At 38.9% G+C, this 19,802-nt stretch overlaps 1 protein-coding gene across 5 annotated transcripts in view; it reads right to left on the bottom strand.

The window, feature by feature from the left end:
• Positions 1 to 19,802, bottom strand: part of LOC129775560 (klarsicht protein) — a 536,788-nt gene that overhangs the window by 409,527 nt on the left and 107,459 nt on the right. For all 5 annotated transcript variants that reach the window (XM_055780426.1, XM_055780425.1, XM_055780422.1 and 2 more), the window contains exons 2-4: positions 15,843 to 16,373; positions 15,534 to 15,779; positions 15,319 to 15,480 (exon numbers count right to left, since the gene is read on the bottom strand). In XM_055780426.1, the coding sequence (XP_055636401.1) occupies positions 15,319 to 15,480; positions 15,534 to 15,779; positions 15,843 to 16,148 (714 nt within the window). In that variant the 5' untranslated portion in view covers positions 16,149 to 16,373. The remainder of the gene's footprint in view (positions 1 to 15,318; positions 15,481 to 15,533; positions 15,780 to 15,842; positions 16,374 to 19,802) is intronic.

Below are 19,802 nucleotides of genomic sequence, written 5' to 3' on the forward strand. Positions count from 1 at the left end.
AATCTTCCGAGAAGTTCTCACATCCTAAGCAAGTAATTCAGACCTAAATTATTGTTTCATTTCCATTTCCTTACTGGGTCACAAATTATAAATTCAACGTCTTTTCGCATCTTCTCTTATTTATATTCTTTTGTTTACTGCACTCGCGATGTTTACGCTATATTCTGGATTACGTAAACTTATTTTGCAAACTCCCCGATGGCTTGAGTTTGGGTCAAAACTATAAACTGTTTCGACCTAGAACGTAAGTTCCTTGATAAGTAAAATATATCAAAAAGCATTCAAATACGCATTTCGAACGCGTTCATATTTTTGAAAGACGTCAGTCTCCCTAGTCTCAAGCTAGCATTTCAAGCCAGATTCGAAGAGAATATTTTCCAGCGGTGAGAGCTGCGGTTTTCGGTTGCAAACTGAAAGTGCAAATTTTGGATTTTCCGTTGCCGTTCAGCAAAAAGTGCTGCGTGGTATAATTTGTTGATTATTTCTTTGAGAATTATGTTTTTGGGAGTGTTGGATGATGTAATTTTACTAAGTAATACAGAAAAACTACTCGTTAAGTTATTCTAATACATAGCCTTCTCGTCACTAATAAATGGTTCAGACAAATCGTTGACGTATACAAAACCGAAACCCTGATTTAACAGTAAAACCTGTATGTTTTTGTGCGAATTTTCTTTGTGCGGTATTTGAAAAGAAGCATATTTGACGAAGTCATCGTTCATTTAGTTTTCTTTCGATGGTTTATTTGCATTTCACTGCAAAAAAAAAGCGTATTTGCGTCTCAATTGTCCACTTCTGAAGTCATTCCCATCCTCCCATCAAATGCTCTAAGTTTTTCTATGTTTTTGCATGACATGATTTCTAACAGCAACACGTTTCGACATGCAACTAAAAGCATAAAACAGCTACGCGCAACCGAAAAGGCAAACTGTCCCATCGCAAAGCAGGGAAACAAAAGGAAATTGAACGGTGAACGGCGTGGATTTGAGTTATTTTCTTGGGGGAAACTATGCGGTCCCTATCTACCGCACAAAAAAGTTTTCTTCAAAATGTGTACTGAACACGATTTTTTAAAGCTACTGGTAAAGTTTTGAACGATTTTTTTATGCGATTTTTTTTTTGTGCGGTCCCTATCTTCCGCACAAAAAAAGGTTTGCCTGTACTTCCTCCTTGGGTGATTTTTCGGTTTTCGAAAAACGCTAGTTTTGACATTTTTGCTACACTAGTATATGAGGTCCGATTGAGCTGAAATTTCGCATAGAGTATTATTTCCTGACAATCAACATTTTGCAGGAACTTCCGTTCCCGGAAGTTCAACGGTCTCTTTTTTCCCTTATATTCATTGGAGACCTGGTCATGCTTAGAAATAATTCGTGCGGAAAAGAATTCGTTTAAAGGTGTGACCAATTCTTCTAAATGTTAATCACGTTAATCGCGGAGCAATCGCTTATCATCGTGGATTACTATAGTTCGAAGGAAGGAAGGTATTGAATTAGAGAGACTTTAAACTCTGAGAGTTCATTCGTCTCTTATATAGTTCGAAGAATGAAGTTGTTTTCAAATATATGAATGGAAAAAAATGTTTATCGATGGAGTAGACCAACTGACCGAAGATGAGTTGTCGTTAAATTTTATTTTTTTTTAACTATTCCAAAATATAATTTCAGGGGAGGCGTTAAAGAAACATCTAAAAATGTGTTATTTGTTTTAAACGTCTCGATAAATTCGATATTCATTAGTTCTGAACAGGGAAGCACATTAGATCATGAAGGAAACAACAACTATAATAAAATGGCAATATTTGATCAGGTCAATCAGGCGATGGAGAAAATTATGAAATCATCAATTCATGCCGCAGTAAAAGTGTTACCATTTATTACTCTTTTCTGAGTTACAAGAGGTTTCAGAGCAAGGAACAGGCAGACAAATCATGGTGTCCATAATTTATCTAGAGGAATGGCCCATATAATTCCAATAAACTGTTTTTCCATCCATCTCAAACCATTCAACTCAAGCGCTTATGAAGCAGCAGCATCAGCCAGACTGCTCGGCTGCTCGTATAATTAGTTCGGAATTTGCACTGGTGGCTTCAACTGACGTAATAATCTTCGATGCAAAAAAAAAAAGTTACACTATTCACAAACCCGTGTATTACGTGTATAGAGACGTTTAAGCCCCTATCATGATTAAGAAGAAAGTCCTCCGTTCGAAAGTGTCTTAAATTTGGCACTAACATTTTGCACGCTTTAAAGATCAAAGCGTGTTTTTTTTGTTTTGTTCGTGGTGTAAAACACACCGATTTATGCGTAACACTTGAGGGGGGAGGACTGCGTCGTATACATTCAGAGCTTTTAGGAAGATTAAAATCAAGCCATGAAACGAATGGAACCATCATTAAATGTGAGATGCGGTTTCTATAGGAAACAACGAAAAAAAAATCACATGCTGACGGCTAATAGCTACTTAGAGACAGAGAGAGGATGGTCTGGAATAAAACGGCGTGCTCTAGCTTTTGTTGCTAATTGACGTTATGCAAATCATTAAATCTACTACTGCCGCCTGGACTTTTGAAGAGCGAGGATGTTTCCTCGATGTTAGATGCCAAAGGTCTAAGGTGGTGAGGAGAAAGCCGAACGCGTAACGATTAGTGCGAATTATGCAAAGAATGGAAGCAATATGTTGTTGGGGTTTCTATTATGTTCCCTTGTAACGTGTGATTTCTAGTGCCGCATGGACCCTTTAATTTATTTCCATTTTTTCGATGGTCACGAAAAGGTTGGACGTTGTTACGTTATAAATTGGGGTGAGATCACCTTGATGAACGTTGCGCTGCATGAAACACAAAGAAAGGAATTTAGCTCCGTTTGTAACTCTTTCTAGTAGCTTCCTTCGTAGAAAAAAAATGTTGCATTTACCATTTTTAGAGTTGCAGATATTCGAGAAAATTTAAATTTTTAGCAAATCGATTCTTGGTGTTATATCTATGATTGTGGAATTGTTGATGATTAGTTATTTGTTCTGATAGCCAAGCTATTCGAGGCTTTATTTTTCCGGCATATCTTGCAGTTAGAATTTTCCTTTTATAACTTGAATCGATCTATTAATTCATCTTCTTGACCGTTCTATAAAAGAGAAAATAAAACAATCTTTGCCTCATCAACATAGTATTCGTTCATTTTCATCGGTACTCATTTGAGATTTAGATGCCGAATAAAATGCCTTATTCCAAGTACCCATCACAATAACTTTACTTTATCAAAGCCATCTATTTAATAAACGCATCTTTCATAGTAGAGAACATATTCACTGAGCGGCGCGAGCAATGGGCATAACAACAGTCCCTAAATAAACTCAACGTCAACTCATCATTCTAGCTCATACTGACCAAAGTGCGACTGAATTTTGTTTCCTTAATAATTTCGTTCTCCAATGCAACGCGACATCGAGGAAGAAACGAAACCATGCATGCTAGCTCTCTAATTGAATAGAATGGAAGAATGCTGTTTGTTGCATTGTAATGCTTATGCGAGTAAAATCAACCGCTTATATGCGTTTCATTGTTTACTTGTTTTACTATTTTCACTATATATGGTTCAGACAAAAACATAGATAGGGATATTTTTTCTTAATTTGTATATTTTGGAATCAAAATCCATCCATTAATTGATGAGATATTAAGGTTCAAAATCTGTAGCTTTTTCCACCCGAAACAATTGAATGGGCCTCTACATTGAAAAGTTAGACGTAGTTTTACGTCAAAAAATAGATGTAATAAAGGGTGTGTCACATCAAATTGCATCACGGAAAAAACGCTGTAGAAATTGGTCCAGTAGACCGATCCTTTTGAAAATTTTAGACAGTAAAATAAAAACTATTAAACAACTTTTGGCATATTGTTTTTATTCATACTTCGAGCCCAAGCCCGTATGCTCGCACCTTCCTCTTTACCCCGTCCATAAGGTTCTGTACAACGTCAGGTTGTAGTTTTTTTGAACAGAAATCCATTTTCTCTTGAAGTCCGCCTCCGATTTGACAACTTTTGGGTTCTTCCGGAGGGCCTGCTTCATAATCGCCCAATATTTCTCTATTGGGTGAAGCTCCGGCGCGTTGGGCGGGTTCATTTCCTTTGGCACGAAGGTGACCCCGTTGGCTTCGTACCACTCCAACACGTCCTTTGAATAGTGGCACGAAGCGAGATCCGGCCAGAAGATGGTCGGGCCCTCGTGCTGCTTCAATAGTGGTAGTAAGCCCTTCTGTAGGCACTCCTTAAGGTAGACCTGCCCGTTTACCGTGCCGGTCATCACGAAAGGGGCGCTCCGCTTTCCGCAAGAGCAGATCGCTTGCCACACCATGTACTTTTTGGCAAACTTGGATAGTTTCTGCTTGCGAATCTCCTCCGGAACGCTGAATTTGTCTTCTGCGGAGAAGAACAACAGGCCCGGCAGCTGACGAAAGTCTGCTTTGACGTAGGTTTCGTCGTCCATTACCAGGCAATGTGGCTTCGTCAGCATTTCGGTGTACAGCTTCCGGGCTCGCGTCTTCCCCACCATGTTTTGCCTTTCGTCGCGGTTAGGAGCCTTCTGAACCTTGTATGTACGCAGGCCCTCCCGCTGCTTGGTCCGCTGGACGAATGAACTTGACAAATTCAGCTTATTGGCGACATCCCGGACCGAACTGACGGAGCATCCATTTTTGCCGTTCTTCACCTTCCGGTCGATGGTTAGGTTCTCGAAGTATCGTTTTAGTACTCCGTTGACCGTGGATTGGACGATTCCCAGCATCTTACCGATGTCCCGATGTGACAACTCCGGATTCTCGAAATGAGAGCGCAGGATTAATTCACGACGCTCTTTTTCGTTCGACGACATTTTTCCAAATTTACGAAAAATTGACAGTGAAGCATGGCCAACGTGATCTATACACTCTTATCTGATTATAAGCGAAAGCTGAAGATATAATTCCTAAAAATTAAATTTCTACAGCGTTTTTTCCGTGATGCAATTTGATGTGACACACCCTTTAGATGCGTAGCGATATTTATAATCAATTGTTGATCGAAGTATTTCATTATTTCCTACATGGTCAGTGTATAGATTTTCATTCTACCCCCATATCATCCTGTAAGACATAGTCCTACGTCAAAAACAAACTAATTCATTCAGAGCAGATGAGTTCGAACGAACGAGGAGAAATAATTCAACCACACCAATATATTTCTATGTGGTTGATTACTTCTCATGATTGCATACGTTTTGTATGGCCAGATGATGGCTTTTACCATTGAAGGGAATGGGGGATCCTTCGGCTGAAGGAGGTCTCAACGTTGATAGCTCATGATGAGGAAAACTTTTTAATTTTGGTCTTTAGAAAGACCATTGGATGTGGCAAAGAAAAATTAAACATTTCGAAATAAGACATTTTGAAAAAACTCAGGAAATCAAAACACACTGCCTTTTGGTGGGAAGGGAGACGTTTGGGTGGGGATAAGAATAGAGATGGTCATGGGAATCTATTTCGTTGGACACTTGCTCAACATTCGCGCTGTCAATCGCGAAGACCGGATTTTTGCATAAAGTCGTATCCAAATGAACCGCAACCTAAATCATTAAATCGAGAATTCGAAGAACGAACGAAGAAAAATATGATATGATAAACGACCATCTGTGATGTTCCATTTTTCGCTACACCAGACGAATGTGTGTGCGCTCATTTGAACGTTTGTTTGGTGCTGATTGATTTGCGTTGTACGAGCAATGTCTAAAGATGCCTTTCTACTAAGGCAATACACGACAACAACCTTTTTATATTTGCACGAATTGTCATTGTTGTTTTTTGTTTTGAAAAAATAAATTGTAACGTGTGGTAGCTGTTTCTATTGCCGCCTGGACCTTTTAATTTATTTCCATTTTTTTGTTGTTTTTTTTTTTTTTGAAAAAAAAAATGGTCATCCATTAGCGACTTGTAAGTGTCTTCGTGTGAACGAACCCTCAAAACATTTTAATGATTTATCAATGTCAAAATCAATATGTTCATCATGCTGAAGTACACGAACGAGCAACGCTTAATGATTATTTAAAATTACTACCAAAATTCGGAGTCAATGGTTGCAACTATAAAAGCACTTACTCCAATTACCGGCCGTAATAATCGTACCAGCCGACAGACTATGCATAGTTTTTGAGTCTACATTTTCGCTATTGGATGATTTGAATTTGCTGATTGTGTTTGTATTGACTTCTCGATACGATACAATGTTTTATTTAAAAAAAGTTGATAAGTCCTCAATGAAAGCCTCGTTACTGTTATTCCTCCTATGGGTATTCTTTGTAACATAGAAAACAGACAAACATTAAAAAAACTTTAGTGTAGAAAAAAATTGCCATAAATCTTTACTTTCGCTTCAATTGACAGTCAGGGAAAAACGACAGACAACTTTATTTTTTCATCTTACGCAAGCATTTTTGCTAAATACCAGAAAAACAGCGCGAATATAGAAGCCGTCTCTTGTTTCCCCTTCTCAAATTTCATCAACAGGCAAAAGCAAACAACACACCGAAAAACCTACGGAGATTCAATCTAGTCAAATACAACTTTTTGGGATCAATCACTTTCTGATTACCACAACAATCAAAATTTTAATCGGCGGAATTGCATTTTTCCCTGATTGACGGCAACGCATATAACATATAACGCATGTAACAGTCGCGAAACAAAGCGGCCGTCGAGCAGGGACAATGTCATATTCAACTGAGGGTAGTCAGGGAACTATGAAGAGATTCGCTCTCGTATTCAATAAGAAATGAGTTTTGGCTTCTTCCAGCAGTTTCTTCACCAACATGACTCAACAGTCATTGGGGCTTTTAGTTGCTATCCCAATCTACGACTCGATTATCTCATTTCATTCTTCCCCGTCAAATGGACTTCATTTCATATTGATGTGATACCCCCAAAATGAATTCGTTTCTCTCTCATGTATCACTAAATTTCTTGTATCGTACACGAAAATTACTCAAACATACGAGGGTCGTTCAAAAAAATAAGTTTCAGTGCCTCAGAAATCGCGGAAAAATATAATTAGGACAAAAAAAGGTTATTTTCGTAATCTACGTTTTATTCTCTATATTTCTACATAATCACGACACGAGTTTTTCTATTCCGAGCACGAAGTGCGTAGCGTCCAACTTTTTGAAGTACGATGTAACTGCGTCACGAATTTCTTCAGTGTTATCGAATCGTAAGTGATAGTCGCTAGAGGCGAGGTGTGGGGAGTAAGGAGGATGCTCGCACACAGTCCATTTGAATTTTTTCAATTGCTCTTGAGTTACGCGAGCAGAATGGGGCCGCTCATTATCGTGGATGAGGAACACTCCTTTCGACAATAAACCAGGCCTTTTGTTGTTAATCGCGGTTTTTAATCGGTCCAAAACTTCACAATAGTACGGTGATGAAACAGGCGTTCGGCGGTCAACGATTCGATATCACTGGAGAAATTTGTGACGCAGCTACATCGTACTTCCAAAAGTTGGACGCTACTCACTTCGCGTTCGGAATAGAAAAACTCGTGCCATGCTATGAATTATGTAGAAATATAGAAAATAAAACGTAGATTACGAATATCACCTTGTTTTTGTCCTAACTTTATTTTTCCGCGATTTCTGAGGCACTGAAACTTATTTTTTGAACTACCCTCGTAGCCAGTAGCCCTCAACCAGTGTTGTATTCAGAAACTCTGACAAATTTGTGAACTTTGTTGATATAAAGCCGTATTTCTGTATGTTTTTTCAAAAAATTTAACTCGGAGACAAGGTGAACTAAAATTTTGTCTAAAAACCCTCCCAAAATGCAAGCTATTTACTAATACCAACGCGAGGACCTTACTAGCATACCTGATAACTGTCTAAGTTCCTTGGTTTGAGTTCACGGCGAGCAAACAATGAAACCGTCCATTAATGGTGTAACTACTTTTTTGGATCAGAAATCAATTTTTCGTTCCACTTTATATGGACATTAAAATAAGATTATGTACGCGGGTAACGAGATTAGTGTGGAGTAGCGTGGATTGAAGTCAGGTTGAATGAAGAGGTAGATTTGTATTCATCAGTCACGTCAATTAGAATAACCATTTGCTAGAATAGTTCAAGACATGTAGACGGCGAATGCCGAAGTAGTCCTAGTCCAAGCGAAGCTACTGAGAGGAGAGTCGATTTTCATTTTTCATCTACGAAGATTTCGGGCCCTGCTGTCAAGCATCATTTTCGTGGAGGAAGAACAAAAAGCCGTATTCGGCCTTTTTTGTGACTGACGCTCCGACTGATCGGACGCATTTTGAAGTTATGCTGAAAATTCAAGTCAATGGTTTTGCCACGTGGAAGGTCGCGTAAAAGATTTTCTTTTATCTCCGTGCCAAAAAGCATTAGGTGGCCGAATTGTCGGAATCCGCGTAAAAGTGAATTATAGCTTAGTCGCGCCGGATTCATGGCACAAGTGCGGCGCTGAAGAAAAACTGAACACGACCAGGGCACGTTTGATGAATTGTTTTCAGTGTTGCAAATAAAGTGTTAACTTTCCTTAAGTGAGATAGGAAAGTACATCGTCACAGTTGTTTGATTTTCAAGGATTCTCCAGGTGGTCGACACACTGTAAACGAAAGTATAACCCGGCTGTTTAGGACAGTTCTAGACAATTTATTCAAACCGGACTATATCGAAAAAATCGAAAATTTTAATGACGTGAAATTCAAGGAAAATACTCCCTCGATTTAGATTCACTCTATGTAGGAACGGATACTGCGATTCTTATAGATGGAAGCTTGTAGCAAAATATGATCACCGTTAGCAATTATCGAATCAAATATTGCAACAGTTTTACTTCGACAATCCACTCCTCAATAATAGGAAGATTATTGATCAACAAAATATGATACAAAAAAAGCATTCTACCATTCTTCCACTTTTGCACTGCGTTCCACATATGGTTTCAAAAAATTCGTTCCAAGAAATCGACAACGAGTTTCGAGAGGCTAGTAATTTGGATTTCGAAAAGCACCGAAGCGGAAATGTTTTGGAACGCGATTGAAAAGGTTACCAAACATATAGAATAGAAATAGATGGATTCCTACATGCTAAAGTTAATCATAAATGCAATTTTATTGTTCCTGATGCAGGAGTTCATAAGCAAACAGTTGACAGAATATAAGATAGTGCTAAATGGAGGAACAAGAAACATAGTGGGGAAGCGAGACATCATTCGCAATCTTATTTTTCATAGTCTATATGCAGACAGCATCAGGTGAAAGAAAATAGAGACTGTTTTGAATCTATGGTTAAACTCTATATATCAGTCCATTTTCCACCGAAATCCGATTGACTACATTGTATTTAAATAAAATGCTTTATTTTACGATTTGTCGCACAAATTTTAAGTGTAGATTGGCGGCACCTAAAACCCGCCAATTCTGTAGCTGCTGTGACGTTATGCTCAAGTACCAAAGAAAGTAACACCGACATGATAGTAATATATCTAGTTTGATGATTCTGCTGATGTCTATCAGCAGACTTGGTCGAATGTTAATCTGTTGACCAAACAAGTACTCACTCACGACATAAAATAGCCCATGGCACGATTGGCATTGACAACGCGAATGATAACGTTGAAATAGATGTATCAGGGAACGAGAGCGATCAGAGATTTCCAATGCTGCATTTGGTGGTGCGTATGACATATTACAAATATTTGGGAAGGGTACCCGCGGCTCGCATGTATCTGCAATGAGGATTTCCCCAGGCTTATCGGTTTAGTAGTTCGTGTTAGGGAAACATATTCCGATCTGCACAAGTGTCTCGACTACAGGTATCCCGGCTTACATGCATCGTCAATGAGTGAATGAGTATTGGCTTAACGAAGTTTTAAACCTTATCAATTCTTCGCACAAAGATATTACTGTTCAGCGTAGCAAATTGAGTGAAAAATCAGCTCGTTCCAATCCATTTAAAAACGGGACACCGGCTCGTAAATGGATCAATCAGTTCATTATATTACATCCAGGAATATTAAAACTGGTGCCAAGCGTACTGTCAAAGCATCATTGCTTGGAAACAACAAATCAGGAGATGGTTTCACGAAATCCATGAGTATTTCGAGAAAGAAGCGCTGTCCAATGTGTTAAAATTTCCGGAACAGACGTTCAATTTGGACGGAACAGCAGTACCTACAACACCTACAAAGGAACTGGTTTTAGCTGATTCCGACAAAAAAAACGGCCAGGCAAAAATAGTTAACACCGATCGAGAATCATACACTGCACTGTTTCGAGGAAACGCAACAGTGCAGATAGCGGCAACGTTGATGCTATACCCGTACGAATTCGTGATGCCAAAAGAGTCGAAAGCTGGCCCGCAAAGAAAACGGAATCGAGTTGGGTATCTTGGATTGTTCCTTTTCCTCAACGATGTTTTTACCATTGGCTTGGCTCTCTCTCAAAATGGACATAACTCGCATGTCTCTTATGAAATGATGCAGCTATGCACGAAAAAGAACACAATCCTGGTTTGTCTTCCATAAAATTCCACTCAAATCACTTAGCTGCTGGACGTCAGCTTTTTCCGACCACTCGAAAGCTGCGGATAGAATGACGAACCTACAATATCGACATTAATCAACGGTTTCCGGCGATGTGGGTTGTATCCATTAGATCCTGATGCTGTTAATTACTCAGATCTCTTTGGAAAATCCAGTGAAACATCTTCATCATAAGCTGTGTTGCCAATAAATAAACGACATATTGCTACTGTAATTCGATTATTGATTTCGACTTATTTAACTTGTTTACATTATAAAACATTCTCAAATCTACTATTTGAAACGATTAATTATTATAACAATTTCTTGGCTTATTCGCCCGATGAATGTGGTCGGGATTATCAAAAAGCTAAAATCCTAGAAGTCACCTGGTCAGGACCTCATCCGTAACTGTATTTTGAAGAAACTACCTCGAAAGACTCACGCGTTCCTTGCCAAAAACTTTTCTGCGTGTATTCGATTTGGATACTTCCCTTCCCGTTGGAGGCATGCGGTTGTCATTGCTATCCCAAAACCAAACAAGGATCCAACAAATCCATCGAACTACAGACCAATAAGCTTATTGTCTACGCTCAGCAAACTACTCGAACGGATAATCCTAACTCGTATCGAACTACAGCGGCTCGAAATGCTATTGAAGACTACCAAAAGCGATGGAAATCAAAATCAACGCTAATAAATCTCAAGCAATATTCTTCACGCAGAAACGAAGCCCACGGAACTTGCCTCTCAGTCAGATCACCGCATGTGGGCAACAAGTTTCATGGTCGGATAGCGTGAAGTATCTAGGTCTACCCTTGGATCGGAAGTTGAATTTTGCCACCCACATAAAGGACACCCTGAGCAAATTCGACAAGTTCACAAGGACCCTTTATCCGCTCATTGAAAGGCGATCGCGTCGCGACAAACGCTCAAAGTTACTGCTGTACAAAACGGTGTTCAAACCATCAATGACGTATCGATTTCCTGCTTGGCATGACCGTGCTGCTTCGCACAGGAAGAAGTTACAAGTGAAGCAAAACCGGCTCCTAAAAATGATGTTGAATTTGGACCCATTCCATCCAACCGAGGACGTCCACAAGATTGCAGATATGAAAGAAATCGACGAATGGTTTCAGCGAATACTCCCTAAATTCTGGACTGGATGCACTACCTCAGCAAACCCATTGTTGGAGCGCTTGGCGCCGTAAAACTGTGATATTAGGATAACAAATTTTATTTTTCCTCATACTATCCCGTAACCTTTTCGCAATAATCGAAGGTTTTTTGTAAATTTTCCTTCAAATGATCAACAGTTAATCCAAAGGACCAACTCAGTGCTCTTAGAATTATTAAACTGTTGATAGTTATTCCATACCTCAACTGATGTACTTCAAACACTTTGTATTGCTAAATCGAAAAATATTAGGTGTACCGGTAAGTTTCTTCGGTTTTACAACAGATGGCGTAACTTGATTATTATTCCAGTGAATCAAATTTACAAACATTCGTCGGAAAGCTACTGTCATTGCGCGACTTTTTCAGTATATTTCAAAAAGTTGGAACGTAACAACATAGTTTATTACACTTCGAATATGTCGAACTTCGTACCAACGAGTGTTTTTGCGGGGAGTGATACTTCATTACTTCAATATGAAGAAAAAAGCTGCGGAAAATCATCTCATTTTGGTGGAAGTTTAAAAGTGGTAATTTTGACTTAGAAGACGAAGAATGTTCAGGAACGCAAAAAAAGTTTGAGGATAAAGAATTGGAGGCTTTACTCGATCAAGATTCTTCACAAACGCAGTAAGAACTTGCAGATACACTTGGAGTAGCTCAGCAAACCATATCCTCTCGTTTAAAAGCAATGGGAATGATCCGAAAGATAGGACATTGGGTGCCGTATGAATTGAAGCCACGAGACGTCGAACGCCGTTTTTCACGTGCTAACAACTGCTCCAACGGCATAATAGAAAGGGTTTTTTGCATCGAATCGATACTGGCGATGAAAAGTGGATCCACTAAGACAATTATAAATATCGGGCAACGTATTGATACTCCGGCCATGCATCAACATCGACGGCCACGCGGAATATTTACGGTCAGAAGGTTATGCTGTCTATTTGGTGGATCCAGCTGGGTGTGGTGTACTATGAACTACTCAAACCGATTGAAACCATTACAGGGGACCTCTACCGGCGACAATTGATGCGTTTGAGCCGTGCACTGAAGGAAAAACGGCCACAATACGAGCAAAAACACGATCACGATCAAGTTATTTTGAAGCACCACAATGCTCGACCGCATGTCGCGAAACCGTTCAAAATATACTTGAAAACGCTGAAATGGGAGGTCCTATCCCACCCGACGTATTCTACAGACATTGCTCCGTCCGATTACTACCTTTTTCAATCGATGCAACATGGCCTGGCTGACCAGCACTTCTCCAATTTTGATGAAGTCAAAAATTGGATCGATTAGTGGTTAGCCGACAAACCGGCCGATTATTTCCGCAAAGCGATCCGTGAATTGCTAGGAAGATGGGAAAAGTTGTGACTAGCGATGGGCAGTACTTTGAATATTAAAAATTGTAACCATTTTTGCAGAACAAAGCATTAATTTTTGAAAAAAACGAAAAAATTTACCGGTACTCCTATTATAAAATGAATTGAATTGAATTATTATAACAATTTGATTATTGCAATCAGGAACATCAATTAACGGAATTAGGAAAATGATGTTTTTGCCAGTTGGAATTAGGACCAAAAGGTGCAAAATGTTATTCATCATTAAAGGTGATATGAACACAGCAACGCTCTCATCCGTATGTTTATCAGTAGTGGAACGAATACCAAGCAAGTATCACATTTAAGAACATTATATACGCGTAAGCAGTAATTTTTAGAATACAAACAACGTTAAATATTGTCTCAGCTGAGCGGCATATGGATACTTCACGATATATGAAAATGGATTTCTGTCTGTCTGTCTTTCTGTGATGAAGAAGTAGACTGAAAGCTATAGCAAGATAGGTGCCAATCAGGAATAATCTGTTTGATGAAATTTATAATCCAAATCGGCTACACAGACCAAACTTGCTTGGGCTCCAGAATAGCCTTATCAAGTCTGCGTCTTGTTAGAGCTCCGCAATTGCAGAGCAAATGTTCCGAGGTTTCGCTTTCGACATTACAAAAGCGACAAATATCATTTTGCACTAAACCCATTTTTTGAGATGGTATTTACTCGAACAGTGTTTTGTTATAAGACCAGTGAATGTGCTGAAATCTTTCTTATTAAGACTCAGCAATTGTTCAGTAATTTTACTACTCGGCGTGATGAATTTTTTTGACTGGGTAAGTTGTGCCGCCATCCAGTTGGCCGTCACTTCCCGGTCTTCCCATTTCTTCAACACACAGTCAGAAATTCCACAGAAGGGTTCTGGACCAATAGAGGTGAGCTTGAGTCGCGTCTTGCGAGTTAATCTGTTTGTTCATTTCCCTCTACACCGCAATGGCCAGAAATCCTGTACAGTTGTACCGAACTTATCTGACATAGTTGCCGTAAAAGGCCAATGCAGGGCTTTAAGTGCCGCTTGACTGTCTGAGAAGATGCAAATGTTAGCATGTCTATAATTTCTTTAGAGGCAGACATTTATACATCCAATTATAGCAGCTACTTCTGCCTGGAAAACTGTCGGCCAGTTCCCCATAGCTACAGACATTTTTTTTCTGTGACCATACACTCCGGCACCTGTTCTGTTACTTATTTTCGATCCATCGGTATAGAACAGGATTGAACCATTACGAACATTGGGACCACCTTCATCCCATACTGAACGAGAAAGTCCGATCACTCTGTTTGGAATGTCATAATTAGCCCTAGGTTCCATCCAATCACTGTTCATCTCTGAGAACAGTTTCCATTCAAATACTTATTACAGGAAATAGCTTCTGTCTGTCTTCGAAATGTTCTCAAAACACTTGCTCAATTGCTACCATTTGGGTTAGCTGCTAATTGAAGGCAATTCGAACATGTCACTATTTATCCTACGAAGCACAGAATAATTGAATGTGATTATCACTTATATTCTTTGGCAATTTGAAAAACCTCTAACATTGTGTTATTTGAGCGCACAGAGAATCACATGTCACATAATCGATTTAATAAATGATAACCTCACAATTCCAATATGACATATAAACAAACCTTGTGATACTGAACCTATAAAAATAAACGAATTAAACAAAAAAAAACCTTGGAATGATTGCTCGATCGAACAAATCAAGTACCATTTTTAAACCTTGCATGTCGTCACCTTTTTCAACAACGCTTCATGTATACTTGCAGCGCTACAAGAACACAACAAACACGATAAAAAATAAACATCGTACTCCGCGCGTGGTTATTTTAGGAGCTTTGCAAACACTCAAATTTCACACGGGCGGCATCGATTCGTCACCGGCATGGAATTTATCAGCATGCATGCATGCGTCAACGCGATGCAAATGCATTAAAGAAATGCTCGGGTTTTAGTATATATCTGTCACTAATGCAATCCCGTTGTTAGCAAACGCTAAAAAATGTCAGATCAAATTAACACAATCTGTTTGTACGTACTTGGAATGTGACGATACTATTTTTAAAGCAATCGAATCGGTTCTCCCCCTTGACCCCTCTTATTCTGGAGGAGCTATAAATCTAGCACTACTTTCTTAAAAATAGAAATTGGAATGCGTGCGCGAGCACGAGATCGCTACTCACCGAATGTTCTCCAGAGAGCTTCAACAACTGCTCCACTGTCAACTTCTTTGTCTCCGTGACCGAGGGAATCCGTGGGATACGATTTTCCATCTCTTTGATCCACTGACGTAACAGGCGAGGATCGCCGTAGAATGTCTGCATCGGGGAGGGTTTGTACATAGCCTAAAACGAACAAAAGCTATGCTAGACGAATTCTTTTTAGGTCATCCACTCACCTTCCGATAGTAATCCATGTCGTCATCATCGGCTCGCACAACGGGACCTTCGATTTCGCATCGAGCATCCCGGCAATTGTCGAGCAGGTTTGTGTCCATGATAAAATTATAGTTTGTCTGGAGTGCCGCCCAAAAATCATCCTTACCGATACCGGTCATAGTGCTGCTCTGGAGACTGCAAGAACTGTGGCTGTGGCCACTGCCCCACGACCGGCGCCACAGTTCACGCTCCGAGTCGCGCTTTTTCTGATAAAAAAAATCAAGAATTACTATTTATCACAGTAATATAAAAATGAAACCCAAACTAACCTTCAAACTGTTATACGGCCGATCAATTCGCATCCTATTCTGGGCCATCTCCGATCCCTCGGGCGGACCCTGGGGAGGCAACGAGTTCAACGATAAGGACGGTTTGATGAAGCATCCCGAAGCCGAGGCTGATGTGTTCGACAGGGGGTTCATCCGGTGTTGGACTGTCTGGGTTTGGGTCTGTGTCGATGCCGAGGCCATCATTAGCGATGCGCCGCCAACAGTTTGCGCCGATACTGCTGCTGCTGCCAGCAAATGTTGCTGCTGTTGCTGTCTGATCGGCACCACTGTCTCTTCTGGTTTCATCTCGTCGGTGTGTTCAAATTTACGTTTCACTATTCAAAATTGCGATTGCCTTGGGGTGTATTGCAAGTATCCTTGGTCCGTTCGGTCTCCCGGTCCAGCTTCTTAGCGACGGAAGAAGAGGTGGAGTCCTTGGAACTCTCCGAAAACTGGCATTTTTGCGTCCGTTTCTCGGTGGTCTCGTGTTTTGCTCGAATTACAAAGTGAACATTTTCATGGACCGAAAATCTGTTTGATAGAACGAAGAAAAAAGTTAATATGAGATTAACGGGCTTTGCATTTAATAATGTTTATATTGTTAAGGAAACAGCAAGTTTATTGTTATGGATTCTTTTTACCATCTTACAGAGCTAATTCATTCGAATAAATATTAATTGTTTGTTGGATTTTTGTCCAATCATCTTACAATATTATACCTTATAAATCTTCTAAAAAGTTTCGAAATATTCAATTGATCTCAAACCATTTTGTCATTTGTTAAAAACAGGAAGTGGGTTATATCTGTGGTATAAGGGTGACGTAGGACTATCGTTGATTTAGTGATCATTTGTTTTGAGTTGCATCTGAATTAATTCTGAATGAATGAATAAATGAATATTTGGGTGACTTTGGGGGAAAACGAGAGGTAACACTGGCACAAGGAGGCACAAGGTTTTATGTATATGATATTGCATACGAAAATATTCTACTGATGGGGAAGAATAATCTTCAGAAACTCTCCTGTTAATTTCACTTGATTGAAAAATCACAAAACGAAATGCAATTGATCGCAATATTATGTGAGGGGCTTAGAATGCAAGGGGTGTAAGTGACTTGATTTCTCTTCATCAACTTTTTCTTTAGTTAATAACTCAATTGCAAAAACGTTCCAATTTAAGTTTGCTATAGAATCTGATAGGTGAGGTTCTGACCTATCTTCTACATTGTCAAATACAGCTGGAAATGTATTTGAGGCTAAGCTATGACCAAAAAAGAGAGTCGATGTAGAGAAATCGACCCCCTTACACCCCTTTCATTCTAAGCCCCTAATATGAAAAAAAAAAAACATTAAAATGAACTCTTTCGCTTCAATGTAATTTTTAATGGCAGATTATTTTTCAGCAACGATCACATCTTTCCGGATTGTTCTCGATAACCAGCAAACGAAAAGAGTTGCGCGCGTGTGTGTGTGTGTGCGAAACCAATTTTCGATGCTGTTACTCTCTTGGTCGCCTTCTCTTCTCCTCCTAATGGATCGGTTCTTCTGCGCTCCCTCACAGTTCCAAACATACTGAATGCGTTTCACCACCAGAATATCGCTTAAGTATGCTTTTTGTCCGTGATTGAATCGAGAGAAGGTGTGGTTTACTATGGCAATTTTAAAGGCAAACTAGAGGCGAATGAATTCTCTGAGTTTGAAACTTTCAGCGACTGAGCAATAATTGAATGATAATTATATGATTTTCGCGATGCGAAACATTTTTCGTTGTGCGCGCATTCAATATTGGATACGAAAATATCCGCAGTATTATATGAATAGAAAACGTTAAAATAAACTCTTTCGCTTGAATGTAATTTTCAATACCAAGGGGAACTGGCAGATTATTTTTTCAGCAACGATCACTTTTTTCCGGATCCTTCTCGATAACCAGCAAACAAAAAGAGTTGCGAGCGTGTATGTGCGTGTGTGGCAGCTGCTCCGATGCCTCAAGCGGAACCAATTTTCGATGCTGGTACTTTCTTGGTCGCCTTTTCAGTGGCATCACCTTCCTCCTGATAGATTCCCTTCTGGTCTAAGGTGCACAAACAGGCTCTTGGTGACACCGTTCATCAGCGCTTTCATGATGAACGAAGTTGACTTCACCACAACAGCGAACACATGCTCCAATCGCTGTTCAATTATAACTGAGTAGATTTCTGAGCGGCGCTCGCTTATATACCTCTTGGTGATTTCAATAGCCTGTTTTGAATGCATTGAAACAAGCTATTGAAACAAGGTTTTGGATGAAAAAGTAACAAGTATATAACGCGTAGACATTCTATCTTTCGAATGAAGTATTTATCATACCATTTCGTTTAGTTGTTTAGGAGCTATTAATGCTCAAAATCGAAACTTTGATTTTACACCCCAGTATAGAAATGAAAGACGTAGTCCTACGTCAAAACAATCGGTTATTGAACGCAGAATATAATGAAAATGAGAATTGAAAATTGTAAGAGTCAATATTGTCAATAATAATTTTATCAATTGTTATTTATTTTATTTTATTTTCAGTCTTAACGTCCTGTTATTTACTTTCAGAGATGTAAATGATTTTTTTTTTGAAGTATGGGCACGTGTACTGATGCTATATCATTGCGACTTGAAGGTAAAAAAACTGAAGTATGAACCAATCTCGTACCCTCCTTGTCCCCGGGTATTGCTCCCGACGATTTTTATTTGATTCATTCCCTCAAGGGTAATCTCTACACCTTAGACGAGCATTGCGAGGCAGCTTGATAGCTCGATTCAAGAAAAGTCAAAAGAATTTTTCAATGACGGAACACTAGAAAAACTACTGCTATTTTTGTCAATTTTTATGAAAATTAAAAAAAAAATACGTTTTTGAGAAAAAATAATTTCAATCTTCAATTTTTTTTCAGTGCAATTTTATTTATGTATTTTTTACATGAAAACTTCAACAATTTCCTACATCATTCTTCGACCAGAATTTTTAGGTGTTATAGTTTTAGAGTTAGGGATTTTTGTAAAAATCTAAGAAAAAAATGTGAACCCTTTCCAAAAAAAATAGTCTAATTCTGTTTTGGAGATTTCAAGTATGCAAAGCTGCTCAAATGACCAATGTTTTACACCCACAACGGTTCACTGCAGTCTGAGATGTTCCGGATTTTTCAATTAAAAATGTGTAATATATATCAAGGAAAAATGTACGTTATATCGAGGGTACGTTATAACGAGAGTATGTTGTATCAAAGTTTCCCTGTATTAACACAGTTTATAATTTCAATTGTTACACCATTGAATTCTCAGCCGCCAAAAGAGCCCAAATAAATATACATGCTACAAAAAAAACACACACATACGCAAACATACAAACACACGTACCCATAAACAATTAGAAGATCAAAACCTACATGTGTAGCCTTCAAAAGAACTGTTTTTCTATTTATTTTTTTTTAGAATTAGGACATGCTGTTAGCAGCTCGCTGGCTGGAACGAAAATAGAATGAAAAATGAACTCAACATTTCTCTTTTACGTGTCAGTGCGTATTCTGAGCCAAACAACTTTTCATTCCGCTCAGCACGATAGAAAAACATAAACTGACGGTTTGTTGCAGCGAACGCAATATTATTATAAATTTCATAAAACTAGATTATGGTTAATGAAAAAAAGATTATTGCAATGCACATGAAAAGACATATGTTCAATGTAAAAAGAAACATAAATAATAAAACTTTAAAAGTATCGCTTCTGCGAAAAACTCCTCCATTGCATTCATAAAAAAATAATGAAGATAGAATGATTCTCGTCCTTTTATCTAGTGCTGCTTTCCAAGATCAAGCGGCCATTCGTTCATCACCACGGGCTTTGAAACATCATTTCCAAATTTCGTGTCTAAAATAGAGCATACAATTTTAAAAAGGAAAAAAAATTAAAAGCATAAATTTTCTGGAAA

Source organism: Toxorhynchites rutilus, chromosome 3 (genome assembly GCF_029784135.1).
Source record: "Toxorhynchites rutilus septentrionalis strain SRP chromosome 3, ASM2978413v1, whole genome shotgun sequence".
NCBI classification, from domain to species: Eukaryota; Metazoa; Arthropoda; class Insecta; order Diptera; family Culicidae; genus Toxorhynchites; species Toxorhynchites rutilus.